At 42.9% G+C, this 15,969-nt stretch overlaps 1 protein-coding gene across 1 annotated transcript in view; it reads left to right on the top strand.

The window, feature by feature from the left end:
- Positions 1–15,969, top strand: part of ADGRE3 (adhesion G protein-coupled receptor E3) — a 46,556-nt gene that overhangs the window by 27,976 nt on the left and 2,611 nt on the right. The window contains exons 8-15 of the mRNA XM_081091464.1: positions 3,317–3,501; positions 6,309–6,476; positions 8,716–8,913; positions 9,175–9,410; positions 9,890–9,956; positions 10,174–10,265; positions 12,132–12,300; positions 15,546–15,641. Coding sequence (XP_080947590.1) covers positions 3,317–3,501; positions 6,309–6,476; positions 8,716–8,913; positions 9,175–9,410; positions 9,890–9,956; positions 10,174–10,265; positions 12,132–12,300; positions 15,546–15,641 — 1,211 coding nt within the window. The remainder of the gene's footprint in view (positions 1–3,316; positions 3,502–6,308; positions 6,477–8,715; positions 8,914–9,174; positions 9,411–9,889; positions 9,957–10,173; positions 10,266–12,131; positions 12,301–15,545; positions 15,642–15,969) is intronic.

Raw genomic sequence — 15,969 nt, 5'->3', positions numbered from 1 at the left:
GGAGGGGGGGTGAAGGGCAGTTAGAAATGAATTCAGCTTTATTTGATTCACATTATCTAGTCATTTTTTTTGTACTTTTTTTTTTCAACTACAGTTAACATTCAGGATTATATTAGTTTTAGGTGTACAGCATAGTGGTTAGACTTTTACGTAACTTACAAAGTGATCCCCCTGATAAGTCTAGTATTCACCTGACCATACCTAGTTATTATAACATTATTGACTACATTCCCTATGCTGGACTTTGCATCCCCGTGACTATTTTCTAACTGCCAAGACTCTCTGATTTTTTTTCCAAGAGAAACCAAAAATTGAGTTGTTGGCATGAAAACCTTTAATTTTTCAATTTTGCAAGAATACTTGGCTAAAACTGCTATAGCAAGATAAATGGGGTCTTGAAATCCAATCATGTAAATATGGATACAGTTGTCTGTACTGTCCGTCAAAACTCCCAAAGTAAAACATAGACAACAAACCGCATTCTGATCTGAGACAATCTCATGAGACAATCAGTTCCTATCACTTTCCTCCCTCAAGAAGATAAGTACTTGAATCTGCCTCCATTTGTGAATGGACCAGGCAGAGGAGGGGAGCCAACCTCCAATCACATAATTTCACACTTGCATTATCATGGGATTCCTCTGCAATTCACAATTTGTAGAGAGCGCAAGACTTCACACAGTACAGGCTACCAAATCACATCTTCAGCCCAGTTTGCTCCTTGGTCACACCCTGGGGTACTGGAGCTTAGGATTTCAACATGTAGATTCATGAGGACACAGCTCAGCCCAGAACAGCTGTCTATGCTGATGGCTTAAATAAATTATATGCATCACAGTGGGATTCCATGTGCTTTGAGGAGTACCTGGCACAGATGTGCCCAGCAGGAGACTATTTGTCATCCCCTAATGGGCTCTGTGGTCTCATCTCCAAGCATTTGCATTGGCTGTTTCCCTGCCAGGAATGACAACCATCACTTTGTTGGGTGAACTTTGACTCTTCTTTTAATACAGCTCAACTCTCACCTCCCAGGACTGCCCACTTCCATCACAGCACCAGAGTCAGGCCATCCCTCCCCAGCATGAACCTACCTTATCTTGGCATCTACCATGTTGTGTTGTATCTGTTGATTGACACAGCCCTGTCTCCTTCATTGTACTGGGGTCCCTTTCAGGGCGGGAACCATTAATTCTTTCTCTATAGGCACTGTATCTGGCAAACAATAACAAAAGCTCGTCAAATTAAATCCACTGTTAGGCTGAAGCCTTAACATTACTAATGAGAGAAAAGAACCCATTGATGGATGTGTGACAAACTCATAAGGGACATTTCTCTGTCGTTCAGGTTCTGCTTGGATTCCCAGCCTCAGCACTATTAACATATGGGGCCAGGTTATTCTCTGGGGTGGGGCCCATAGTGTTTTGAGCACTATATCCTTGGCCTTGGCCCACTGGATGCCAATAGCAACCCCCCAGTTGTGACAACCAAATATGCTTCCAGACAGTGCCCTGTGTTCCCGGAAGGGGGCAGAATCACCCTCAATTGAGAACTGCTGGTCTACAGTAATCTTATAATTTATCTTCAAACCGTGACACTTTTAAAATTGGAAGTGGGTACTATTTAATTACACCAGGACACCTGGTGTGAACTGGGACTTTATAGGTAATTATAGATGTAACACACCCTTCTTCCCATAAAACATATCACTGAATAAACCCACAAGGCCATGGAGACCAATCTTGGGAACCTCTACAGCCACTCTTCTCTTTCCTGCTTGTGATTTGCTCTTATGCCAAGATATTTCAGATGAAAAATAAGCAATTTCTAAGCATAAAAACAGGCGAGTATATCACCTGCCCGTTTTCTAACCACCTACTAGTGTTTCATTCTGACAACAGAAGTTGACTTTAACTTTAAGAAACAAGTGGCTCTCCCACTTCTGATCCCTTGAGTGAGGCCAGAGAAATCTGATTAGAAAAACTGCACAGCTAGTCACTGGCAAAACTGGGATTTGAATGCAGAAACCCAGTTCTTTCCTCTCAACTCTTAAATACTCGCTATATGCAGCCTCTTTGCCACATGGACTTCTCAGCAGCACAAAGAATAATGAGTACTTATTGACATGGAAATATCTATTTATATAAAAACACTGGGTGTAACATCACGACCAAGGCTCGACCAATCAGAAGGAAGTCAGTCCTGCAGGGGTCGTCTTGGAAACGGCTGCACCCTCCCTGAGCTATTTCCCGAGAGGGCAGCGAGGTTTGAGGCAGGAACCTGCCCTCAGGAGTGTAGCTGCACTGAGTCCTGGGTCCTCTTAGCAACAGCTGTGCCCTCCTCGAGCTGTTTCTGGTAAGGGCGAGATTTGAGGCAGGAACCGGCCCTTGGTGTGTGGAGGCATATCTTTATAAAGTTTTAATACATTATATTAGACGTCATGGTAGTACTGCTTTACCAACAGCGTCTAAAGGAATTGCTGCAGATTTACTTCTCGGTGGAAGCACCTTTCATTCCCAATATAAATTACCCATTCCACTAAATGAAATGTCAATTTCTAGACTCAATATAAACAGTGAGGTTGCTAAAACTATTAAAAAGGCCCAACTTCTCATTATTGATGAATGCACCATGGCATCCAGTCATGCTATAAAGGCCATAGACAGATTACTAAGAGAAATTTGAATGTTGTATTTGGTGGGAAAGTTCTCCTTTTTTTTAAATATATATTTTACTGATTTTTTACAGAGAGGAAGGGAGAGGGACAGAGAGTTAGAAACATCGATGAGAGAGAAGCATCAATCAGCCGCCTCCTGCACACCCCGCACTGGGGATGTGCCTGCAACCAAGGCACATGCCCTTGACCAGAATCGAACCCGGGACCCCTCAGTCCGCAGGCCGACGCTCAATCCACTTTAACTTGAATGTTACATGCTCTTCGAACTCTAGAGAAAGCAACATATAACTGGCCATGTGCAAAAACGGGTTCAGTTAGGAATATGCCTACTCTGTCCAGAGTTTGTCCTTGTGATTTATTAATAGTCATCACAAATGCTGGCATCACGGGAAACTGTCGTTGAATCAATTTAAATGGGAGGCCAGTGTCAGATGGGGACAAATCAATTCTTGGAATCAGAACCACCTCTCCCTCTGCAGATCCTATTAATACTTGCATTTGGGGAGGAGGAGCATGGGAGGAAGAGTGAACTTACTAGGCACACCCAAGCACAGGTGTGACCATCGTGGGAGCGTGATACGAGTGGGGCAGGAAAGGGGGCAGAAGGAATGGTGGTGGCACTTTATTTTTCTGTTTCCTCAGGTCCCAGTGCAGTTGTCTTTATTTCATACTCTTCTCTCGGAAATATCATAAATGCAACTTTTTTTGTTGGGACAAATGAGGAAGATCAAGTTTACCTGAACTCCCAGGTAGTCAGCGCTGCTATTGGACCCAAAAGGAACACATCTCTCTCCAGGCCTGTGATTCTGAGTTTTCAGCACGTGAAGGTGGGTCAAGCCTGCTATTTGGACTTGCTTGGGTTTCACAGATGTAGATGGAATAAATGCATAGCCTCCCAGTCAGTGATTCTGGACCTGCGCTGCCCCATTTCGTAGCCAGGAGCTACCTGTAGCTATTAAGCATTTAAAATGTAGTGGGTTTCACTATACTGGGTGATCCTTGAAGACAGGAACTTTGTTGTTGGCATTTATCATCTCCAGCCGTGGGCAAACTACGGCCCGCGGGCTGGATCCAGCCCTTTTGAAATGAATAAAACTATTGAAAAAAAAGACCGTACCCTTTTATGTAATGATGTTTACTTTGAATTTATATTAGTTCACACAAACACTCCATCCATGCTTTTGTTCCAGCCCTCCGTCCAGTTTAAGAACCCATTGTGGCCCTTGAGTCAAAAAGTTTGCCCACCCCTGATAGCCCATGGTCGGCAAACCGCGGCTCATGAACCACATGTGGCTCTTTGGCCCCTTGAGTGTGGCTCTTCCACAAAATACCACGTGCGGGCACGCACGTACAATGCGATTGAAACTTCATGGCCCATGCGCAGAAGTCGGTATTTTGTGGAAGAGCCACACTCAAGGGGCCAAAGAGCCTCATGTGGCTTGCGAGCTGCAGTTTGCCGAGCCACAGTTTGCCGACCACTGATCTAGACTATCCTAAACCTTGCTTCCCCAATCTCTCACCACACCTCATTAATGAATAATTAGTTTATAGCAGAAACTGCTTCTATTTATCAGAGTCTAGATGGAGGAAAGGGGGATAAAAGAGTAGTAGGTGAAAGGGGAAGGAATGATGAGAATTCTGTCACCTTCTTTCACTTTCCCTTCATTTGCCACTACCACTGGTCAATGATCAACTCAATGATACCTCTAGTCCAAGTGGTACAGATTATCCTATGAGAGGGAGATAAAAGAAATGGATCCTGATGATTGAATACAGAAACAAAAAGTAAGGAGAAAGGATGGGATAAGGAGGAAAGATAAGTGAGGGATGGTGAGTGCCACGTGGTCATAAAGTACCATAGCTTGCTAACTCCTGATCAGTATACACAGTAGAGGTGCCAAGAGCAAGAAAAATTGCTCTATAAAAAAAGAGAAGTAGAGTTGAGAGAGCATAGTAGAAAGAGATTAGGATAGAGTGAAAAATTAAGAGGAATTTTAGGGAAATAATAGAGACCTTAGAAGAGTTTTTTTAAAAACCAAAGGAAGTGCAGCCAGCATGGCTCAGTGGTTGAGCATCGACCTATGAACCAGGAGGTTACAGTTCGATTCCCAGTCAGGGTATATAGGTTGTTGTCTCAATCCTCGGGGGGGGGGGGGGGGGGACGGTTGGGGGGGGCGGGTGCAGGAGGCAGCTGATTGGTGATCCTCTCTCATCATTGATGTTTCTATCACTCTCTCCCTCACCCTTCCTCTATGAAATCAATAAAAATATATTTTAAAAAATAAAATAAATAAAAACCAAGGAAGATAATAGTTTGCAATTTGCTTTGCAATATTAACCATTTGCCCCACATTCCACAAAAATATTTAATTAATTAGTTAATTAAATATTTATTTAATTATTTAGTTAATTAATTAATTAAAATCAAATGTGGTGGGTCTGGATTGAGATTTCAAAGACTTAGTATTCTGAACACTTAGTATCTCTAGATTTCAAAAACTTAGAAATAAACATGCAAACTATCTTCTTAATAATTTCGATATTGATTACACATGTTGACTTATATTGACATATTAAAACAAAGGGAACTGGAACAGCATCCTACAGAATTATGTCATAACCAGATGCTCTGTAGGGATGCAACACATTAGATAGGCACACCAATAAAATATTTACAATATTTTACCCTATATTTGAATTAAAATGTAAATCTATTATGTAATCAATTAAATCTATAAATAACTATTTTGAATATAGTGAGTTAAATGAAAGATATCATTAAAATTAATCTGACTTGTTTTTTTCACCTTTTTTAATAGGGCTAGTAGAAAATTTCAGATTACATCCGTGCTGTTTTTCTTGGGCAGCATGATACTAGTGCATGAAATTATTTTAAATGCAGGTACCTCCTATATCTGTGAAATTTGAACTGAGATATAATATTCAATTGACTTGTAACATTTGCATAGAAGACTGGTATTAACGGTTAAGACTACAGAACTCAGTCAGAAAAAAAAATTAATTTTTTTTGTATCTCAAAGGAGATACAGGCCCCAAAGAGAAGAGTATCTGACTGGTCTCCTTGCCCCCATGAACAGTTGATCTAGAAGCCCTTGGGACAAAGAGAAGAGGCTGAGGGCTAATTTTATCCTCTATCTCCTGGTGATGTTCTTTTCCTATACCACCCTTCTCATTGCCTAAGCAATCATTGTGTTCTCAGGAAAGGAACTGGTGTCAAGGGACCAGAGAAATTTTTTTATTATTGTTTTTGGAGGAGTTGGAGGAGTTGGGGAGACCAGGGAAATTTGGCTTGGAGAGTCTTGGGGAGAAAACTTCGTGTGAGCCTTACACTCTCTTTTTGTCTGATTCCCCTGGTAGGGGACAAAGTCATAGAACCAATGACATCTTGTAAAATTCAAACTCCCACAGAGAGAGATGACCCTGTTTCACGTTTTGTGAAACCCTGATAGAGGTGGGACCATGGGGGCTGCTGTCCTGGTGGCCGTTCTCTCCACTTCAAATAGAAATCACCTGCGTCGCTCTCAGCCACCTTCTCATTCTCCACCCCAGCGCAGACGACACTCTAAGAGCTGCTCCTCCTGAGCAAGAACACAGCGAGCCCATTCTATTTCAGATGAAACCCCTGAGCAGGAAGGCCTTCTGTGTCTTCTGGAAGAGCACTGGGGAGGACAGCCACTGGTCCAGGGACGGCTGCTTCCTGGTGCAGGTGAACGAGAGTCATACCACATGCAGATGCACTCACTTGTCCAGTTTCGCGGTCCTCATGGCCTTCACCAGCCAGGTATGATGCAAGCATTTAATTCCTCTACCTGATCCTTGTTGAGCTCCTGCTAGGTGGCGATGAGTGCTATAAAGAAAATGAAAACAAGCGAGAGGCCGCAGTGACTGGAGAGGCGTGCCACTTTAGATAGAATGGTCCGAGGATTAAATATGAGAGCCGAAATCTGATTATTAAGAATTAGTGGAACTGTGATGTGGATAAACCTTGAAAACATGATGCTGACTGAGAGAAGCCAGACACAAAGGATCATATATTGTAGGATTCCACATATATGAAATGTCCAGAATAGGCAAACTCATAGTGACAGAAAACAGATTTGTAGTGGCCAGGGGCTGGGGGGAGGACTGAATGAGAATAACTGTTTATGGGCATGGGGTTTTATTTGGGAGGTGATGAAAATATTTTGGAATTACATAGAGGTAGTGGTTGCACAACACTGAACGTGCTAAATGCTACTGAACTGTACTCTGTACAATGGTGACTTTTATATTATTTGGATTTTACCTCAATTTTTAAAAAGCCAGTAGGAAAGGGTCTCAAGAAGAGCATCTGAAGAAGAGATACAAGTATGGTCAAGACTTTGAAGAGAGAACTAATTTGGTGTGTTCCAGAGAGAAGTGTGGCTGGAGCAGAATGAATGAGAGGGGTTGGGAAGGGACAAGGTTGGAGAGATGGAAGCCGGAGAAATGTGCCAGATCTTGAACGCCAAATTCAGTTTTCTTCCAAATTGCAAGGGGAAGGCAATGGAGGTTTTCCATCATGGATGCTACATATTTATGTCATTAGAAGATCCCTCTGACTCTCAGGTCAAGAATGAGCAGTGGTCAAGAGTAGACTCGAAAAGAGATGATGGTGGCTGGGGTTCAGGTGGTAGAGATGGTAGGAGAAGGTCAGACTGGACACATATCCTAGAGGTGGGGTTGGAGAACTTACTGATGACATAGGCTGGGTGGCAGAATACAGGAGGTCCTGCATCCCTCTCTTTTCAGGGTTGGAGGTGGTGCCCCAGAACAACACTCAGTGGAAATCTCTGACCTCCCCTATTACACAGGGCAGTAGGAAAGCTAACATCCTCCTATATAATAAAAGGGTAATATGCAAATCGACCGAATGGTGGAATGACCGGTCGCTATGGCGCACACATGTTATATGTCAATTGTCTCTCAGTAAAGCTGGAAAATTAATCTAATTTTGACTCTCAACCACTGAGCTCAACCACAGGGGGAGCGCTGCTCAGTCACAAGCTGGGCTGATGGCTGGCAAGCACAGCAGCCTGCCTCTGCGGCAGCGCTAAGGATGTCCGACATCCATTAGTCGGACATCCCCTGAAGGAGGGCTCCCGGACTACGACGAAAGGGCGCAGGCCTGGCTGAGGGACCACCCCGCTTCCCACCCCCGGGCCTCTAGTATGTTTATAAACATGAAAATACTTCTTTCATTCATTGTTACATTCATGAAGTTTATCTATGGGTTGAGCATAGCCTTAGTTTATTCATTTTCATTGCTGTATAATATTCCCTTGCATGACTATACTACAATGTACTTATTCACTCTACAGTTACTGAGTATCGAGGTTGTTTCCTGTCAGGAGCTATTAAAATACCGACTTCTACGCATGGGCCACGAAGTTTCAATCGCGCCTGCATGTGGTATTTTGTGGAAGAGCCACACTCAAGGGGCCAAAGAGCCGCATGTGGCTCGCGAGCCGCAGTTTGCCAACCACTGGTCTGATCGGTGCTTCTCTGTCTCTGGATCTGTTTTTGTTCATCAGTTTATGTTGTTCATTATATTCCACCAATGAATGAGATCATGTGATATTTATCTTTCTCTGACTGGCTTATTTCACTTAGCATAATGCTCTCCAGTTCCATCCAAGCTGTTGCAAAAGGCAAGAGTTCCTTCTTTTTTACCGCAGCATAGTATTCCATTGTGTAGATGTACCACAGCTTTTTAATCCACTCATCTGCTGATGGGCACTTAGGCTGTTTCCAAATAGCTAAGATTTGTAAATTGTGCTGCTATGAACATAGGGGTGCATATATTCTTTCTGATTGGTGTTTCTCATTTCTTAGGATATATTCCTAGAAGTGGTATTACTGGGTCAAATGAGAGTTCCATTTTTAGTTTTTTTGAGGAAACTCATAATGTGCCTGTGTTTAGACTGCCCTGTTCCAAGGGGGGAAACCACAATCCCAGAGCAGGATAGTGTGGCTGATGTCTCCTCTTTGCTGGGTCCCAGGAAAAGGATCCCGCCCTGGCTGTGATCACCTATGTGGGTCTGAGCCTCTCTCTGCTGTGCCTCCTCCTGGCGGCCCTCACCTTCCTGCTGTGCAAAGCCATCCAGAACACCAGCACCTCACTCCACCTGCAGCTCTCTATTTGCCTCTTCCTGGCCCACCTGCTCTTCCTCACGGCCATCGACAGAACTAAGAACAGGGTACTGACACTGTCCCAAAGGACCCCTCTCCTCCCCAGGGGATGCTGCCTGGGCACCTTAATAAAATCGCTTTGGTTTCTGGGAGAGGTTGGAGTGGTGATGCCAAGGTGTCCAGTGTTGACATTGATCACCAAGCACCTTTATTACTGATGGACTTGGTCTAATGTCAGATGCTCTGAACTAACACCAGTATAAAGGAGAGGCCCTCAGTTCACACACCACCCTAAGTATCCCACCTGGTGACTCTCACCCCTCCCCCAGGTGCTGTGCGCCATCATCGCGGGTGCCTTACACTATCTCTACCTGGCCTCCTTCACCTGGATGCTGCTGGAGGGCCTGCACCTCTTCCTCACCGCGCGCAACCTGACAGTGGTCAACTACTCCAGTGTGAGCAGGTTCATGAAGTGGGTCATGTTCCCGGTCGGCTATGGAGTCCCAGCTGTAATCGTGGCCATTTCCGCAGCATCCAGACCTCACCTTTATGGAACACCTGAACAGTGAGTTTGACTCACACCCTGGGCCATGGACAGTTTGGGGGGCAGCATTAATGACGGTGATTGAGATGTCCATAGCAAATGGATATCTTTTCCCTTGAGTGTAAGAGCTCTGGCCTTGCTCCAGTGAAGCAGGGAAAGATGGCAATAGGAGCTTGGAAGGTTCTGAAGGAGGCAGTTTCGTGGATAGGTACCAGCTTTATCCCTCCCATAATTTGGAGCTTTTAAGTCTCAGATTCCTCTTTAGTATTATCCCCATTTTCCCACCATCATGACCTTGGTATGAACATTCAACACAACTGTGCTTATAAAATGTGTAATGTAGCATTAACACACAGTAGTGAGCAATCAAAACCTTCATTGCCATCAACTGGCATTGTCAGAAGACATTGGAAACATTCTCTGTTAGGAAAAGTGTCACTTCATGTTCGTTTCATGAGCTTTCTCTGATCTCTCTGTGCCCCTTTCCCCATTATTCCCAGCTGCTGGCTCCAGCTGAAACAAGGATTCATCTGGGGTTTCCTTGGCCCTGTCTGTGTCATTATCTGTGTAAGTATGTGGCTCCAGGGGGCCTGATAAAGGAAGCACCAGAAGTACTGGGTGCAAGACAGTACATGGGGCGTGCATTTTCTCTATTGTATGGTTTCACTTTTCCACCTGCTACCAATTCAGTCCTGTGTGCGAGGAAAGTAGGAGTTGTGTGCAATTTATTAAGGACGCCATGCATTATTTTAACTTGCATTCCTGGTCTGCGTCATTCCTGCAGGTGAATTTAGTATTTTTTCTCTTGGTCCTTTGGCTTCTGAAAAAGAAATTCTCCTCCCTCAACAGTGAAGTGTCAACCATCCAGAATACAAGGTAAGATGGAGCACATGGTACTTCTGATGCTCTCTTCCTCTCCTTACCCACTTCTTCTCCCTCCTACATATCTGCACACACATACACCCCACAACCAGGCTCCAGGGACTAGCAAGGCTGCTGTCATCACCCAATATCCGTATTAGATAGAGTACAGGCTAAGCTACTGAGACAAAAAGACACCCCATCAAAAAGAGTGAAATAGCCGAAACCGGTTTGGCTCAGTGGATAGAGCGTCGGCCTGTGGACTGAAGGGTCCCAGGTTCGATTCCGGTCAAGGGCATGTACCTGGGTTGCGGGCATATCCCCAGTGGGAGATGTGCAGAGGGCAGCTGATCAATGTTTCTCTCTCATCGATGTTTCTAACTCTCTCTCTGCCTTCCTCTCTGTAAAAAATCAATAAAATATATTAAAAAAAAAAGAGTGAAATAGAAGTTTATGTTACTCTCATGTCACAGTCCAGAGGCAAGCAGTCCAGGGTTGGTGGGGAAGCTCTGCTCCACAAAGTGATGCAGAGACTCAGGACTTCCTATTTTTTTCTCCACCATTCCCTAAGATGTTGTCTTTGTCAGTTTCCCATCCATGGGAAGTTGCATGGCCCACATTTGCTCATATTTTATTGGCTAGACCTTAGTCACATGGTGACAACTAGCTTCAGGGGAGGCTGGGAATATATAGTCTCTAATTTGGTAGCCATGTGTCCTTGAAAAAACTCAAAGAGGGGAGGGATCTAAGCCTAAAAGGAAGAGGAGGAGAACGGACAAAAACAGCAGTTTCTGCCACACAACACAAGATGCACACAGGAGTACTCTTTTTATCAAAAACAACCAACTTAAGTTTGTGAATCCATCAGTTACTGAAGGCTTGGATTCTATAGAAACTCTGAAAGTTGTGCTTCTGAAGGATGCCCCAGCAAAACTGGGTTCACCCCACTGGTAGAGACCGATTTGGTTAATTATAACAAACTTAAACATATATCTAAAGAGTTTTGTGTAATGGGTTTAGAAAGGATTTAGATTAAAATATTTTTTGTATAATACTATTTCAAAAAATTGGGGGCTATGAGCTTTTTTTAATTGGCAGCATCCATTTTACTTGGAACACATCATTTGTTGTTTTCATTTTAATCACAAAAATAACACAACATATACCTTTTTTTTCAAAGTATATAAAGTGAAATGGTTAACTCCCTCTTTTCTTACTACTTCCACTTTGCAAGAAAGCTGGAATTAACAAACTTTATGACAGGTATGATATAATATGCGTGATATTTTCCCCAGACCTTTTTCTGTGGATTTCTATAGAACAGACAGGCACACATACAATAGCCAACACACTCCGCAAATCGTTCCTCAACCAGCTTTTCTCACATAAAACATTATGGTTTAAATTAGGGATAAATATGTATACTGCATATGTAGGTATATAGTGACCTTACATCTCAGTTTGCCTGGGACAGTCCTAGTTTATGCCTGTTGATCCACTGTAATTATTAATAACGCCCTTTTTAATCTCAAAAGTCTCCCTGTTTGAATAACAGATTATATGACCCTCAATCTATAGAAGAGAAAGAAATAAAGAGCCCCTAGTTTTACAATGCTTTATGCATATGTGGTACTGATTTTGTTCTATATATTTTCCTAAATACATATGTTAAAGTCTCATTTAATCTTTTCAGCAACCCTGTGAAACAGGACTATTAGAAAGATGGGGGGACCCGAGTTATAGAAAGGTAATTTGCCCAACGTCACACCGTGCTGCCTTGGGTTTAAACCCAAGCAGTCTAGCTCCAGAGTCCTCACCACTCTACAAGGGTGTCTATGTCCATTACCAGCTTGTGTACATGTTCGTTTATACTCCCCTCAGGATGCTGACACTGAAAGCAGCAGCCCTGGTCCTCATCCTTGGCTGCACGTGGTGTCTGGGCATCTTGCAGGTGGGCCCAGCTCAGCGGGTCATGGGCTACCTCTTCACCATCATCAATAGCCTTCAGGGTGTCTTCATTTTCCTGGTCTACTGCCTCCTCAGCCAGCAGGTAAACATTTACCCTTTCTTTATTGTTTTAAAGTGAAGAAAAATTTGCGGGTATGTAGTTTAATGAACATTTAGATACACGTTCTCTAAATTTTCATATGAATTTGTGAGCAGTGTGTAAATGCTACCTGTATTTTCTCTACTTTGAGATGCTCTTGATTGTGAGATATGTCCATTTATTAATGGCTTTACAAGGTAAATAATTACTCTATCAAGGAAATATCATATTTGTTTTCAGCTTTCCCTTTTGTAATTGTCATCTATTTCTGTGTGAACAAACAACCTCAAAAATCTCAGTGGCTTAAATGTGAATATGTACTATTCTCATTCTCAGTCTGCAGGTTGGTGAGAGCTCAGATGATCTTGGCTGGCCTTAGCCTGGCTTGGCTATAAAATTCATATATATATTTTATATTCAGTATGACTACTAAATACAAGCCAATTCATGTGTCTGCAGTTGAGCAAAAGAAACAGGGGTGTGTATACAACACTCAGGAAATACTGGCTGCCTTGGGCCTGTTGAAATAAGCCTCTAAGATGTTATCTAACTAAGAGGCACTCAGGGATAATTTGGACTGTGTGTTTTCTCTAGAATTGAACCCCAGACATAATGAAACCCTACTGAATACTATCAAACAATGCTGAGATACTTCTACCTAGATTTAGTTAAATTATACTACATCTATAGAACAGGATACTACACAACCATGAAATATAATGTAGAAGACTGAAACCCCAATGAAGCTGGGTTCCACATAGTTCAGGTCAGGAGGTACAATGGCCAAATAAACATAGTCCAGCAACCAGAAGAAATACAAAATCACGCAAGGTCTTTATTTGTACTTCTCAAATACCTTGAAGAAGACACATGGTCCAAGTATCCCTCAGATTTTGAGATTGTTTGTTACTGCAGCAAAATATGTCCTGACTGACACAATTGCTCTCCTGTTACTAGTACTATCTTCCTCCTGCACTTTCCCCTCCTCCTTCCTCCACCTTCCTCCTCCTCCTCCTCCCCTTCTCCTTCTTCTCCTTCTTCTTCTTCTTCTTCTTCTTCTTCTTCTTCTTCTTCTTCTTCTTCTTCTTCTCCTTCTCCTTCTTCTCTCTCCCTCTCCCTCTCCCTTTCTTCCATCCATCCATCTTTCTTTCTCTCCCTTCTTCCCTCCTTCTCTCCCTTCCTCCTCTTTACCTCACTCTGCATTCAGGTGCCCAAAAAACCAAACTTGGAAAGGAAGAACATCTCCTCAGTGGATGAAGAAGAGGAAGAAACTGAGCTGACCAAGCTAACACTTCCTGGAGAGCAAAGGACCACCATAGGCTTGAAACATTCAAATGTTAATCTTTGTCCAGACACAAAAATATTTTAGGACTGGAAGGATATTCAAAATATATTAGCAAAAAAAAAGAAAATTTCAAAATATTGCTCCAGAAATGTTGCATTTTGTTTATATATAAGCCCTTATTGTTTATTAGAGGCCTGATGCATGAAGATTCGTGCTAGAATAGGCCTTCCTTCCCCTGGCTGCCAGCACCACCTTCGCTCCGGCCCAGAGCCACCTTTCTGCCTTCGCTCCAGCCCAGAGCTGCCTTCTGCCTCTCGCCTTGTCATGTCAATTTGCATATCCCTCCTTATAGGCTGTGGGCTCTGTCATCTTTATCATGAAGTGATGGTTAATTTGCATATTACTCTTTTATTAGATAGGATGTTATTATGCATTTGTTTATGTGTGGGTATAGGTGTACATGGCAAAGTACAATGGTTCTCAAACAACTCCCCAGGGGGAATAGTTAGCAATATCTAGGAACATCTTTGATTGTCACACCCAGGGAAGGTGCTACTGGCATCTATTGGGTAGAGGCCGAAGATGTTGTTAAACATCCTACAGTGCATAGGATGACCTCCACCACAAAGGATGATCCAACCCAAGATGTCAATAGTGCCAAGGCTGGAATCCTTGGTGTAGCACATACTGTTCATGGCCCCCTCATATCCCTTTGCCTTCATCTCTATGTGCCTTGGGTTGCTTATTGAAAACACCTGGGACTCTATGCCTATGAGCTTCTTACTGCCCACAGGACATGCCTGGCCCGTGCACAGGACAAGCTGGCGGATAAATGTCCCAGATCCCTTGTCCCTGAGGTGGGATGACACTGAAGTGTTTCTTATGCTAACTCCCAGAGCTCCCAATGGGACTGAACCCCAGTTGTCCACAGTGGAAAGGATTGGGTACCTTTTATTTAATATATTTTTATTGATTTCAGGGAGTAAGGGAGAGGAAGAGAGAGATAGAAGCATCAATGATGAGAAACATCAAAGCTGAGGACAAACATCATTGATTGGCTGCCTCCTGCAAGATGACTGAACCCACAACCCAGGCATGTGCCCTTGACCGGAATCGAACCTGGGACCCTTCAGTCCACAGACCGACACTCTGTCCACTGAGCCAAACCAACTAGGGCAGGATTGTGTACTTTTTACTGACTGCCTTCCCAGCCCTATCTCACTTCCTCACTGATATACTAGTGTTTTCCTGAGAACACCTCTCAAATGAACTCTTTACACTTGAACCCTGCCTTGGGGTCTGCTTCAAGAGACCCCAAACAAGACACATGGAAGAATGTCACCAAAACATTAGTTGTCTTTCACTAGATTAAGGAGTTATGTATGGCTTCTATTTTCTTCCTCTGCATAGCATATTTTGTATGTTTCCACAACAAAGATGTATTCCATAATGAAAAGTATTATTATGGTAAAATATATATAACATAAAATGTATCATTTTAACCATGTCTAAGTGTACAGGTCAGTGGCATTAAGTACATTCACATTGTGTGCAACCATTACCACCCATCCCTCTCTAGAACTTCTTTGTCATCCCAAAATGAAACCCCATACCCATTAACAATAACAACTCATTCTCCCCTGCCTAGCCCCTGGCAACCACCATTCTACTTTCTGTCTCAACTAGTTTGAATGTTATAAGAATCTTATATATGTGGAATCATAGTGTATTGGTCCTTTTGTGATTGGCTTATTTTACCCAGCATAGTGTCTTCAGGGTTCATCCACGTTGTAGCATGTGTTCAAATTTTATTCGTTTTTAAGGCTAAGTAACATTTTATTGTGTGGATAAAACACACTTTGCAGGAAAAGATTTTTTTTCATAATGTCACTTTCCTCTTCCCTACTCTGCCTTTTCTCTTCTCCAATATTAACAAAAACCATCCTGGTATTTCTTGTTCCAGGTTCGAAAGTGGTTTGGAAACATCATGAAACCTAAATCTGAATCTGAGACTTATACACTTTCCAGCAGGTTTGGCCCTGACTCAAAACACAGTGCGGTAAGAAGACTTGTGACTTATTCTAATGTTTCACCCCTTGACACTCCAAACTTCCTCTCCTTGTTTTAATATGAGCTCCCCTTCCTGGAAGGTATGGGGAAGAGATACTTTTTCTGATGACCTGGTTAACATTCCTTATTCTCACTATATTGTTTCTAGTGACCCTGCTCACTAACAGTGCTTAAGCTGGCTTTAGTATCTATCATTTTTTTTAATATATTTTTATTGATTTCAGAGAGAAAAGGAGAGAGAGAAACATCAATGATGAGAGAGAATCATAGATTGTCTGCCTCCTGCACGCCCCACACTAGGGCGCCTGAAACCTGAG

The sequence above is a fragment of the Myotis nattereri genome, assembly GCF_964212035.1.
Source record: "Myotis nattereri genome assembly, chromosome: 5".
NCBI lineage: Eukaryota > Metazoa > Chordata > Mammalia > Chiroptera > Vespertilionidae > Myotis > Myotis nattereri.
This window is presented reverse-complemented; position numbering and strand designations above follow the sequence as displayed.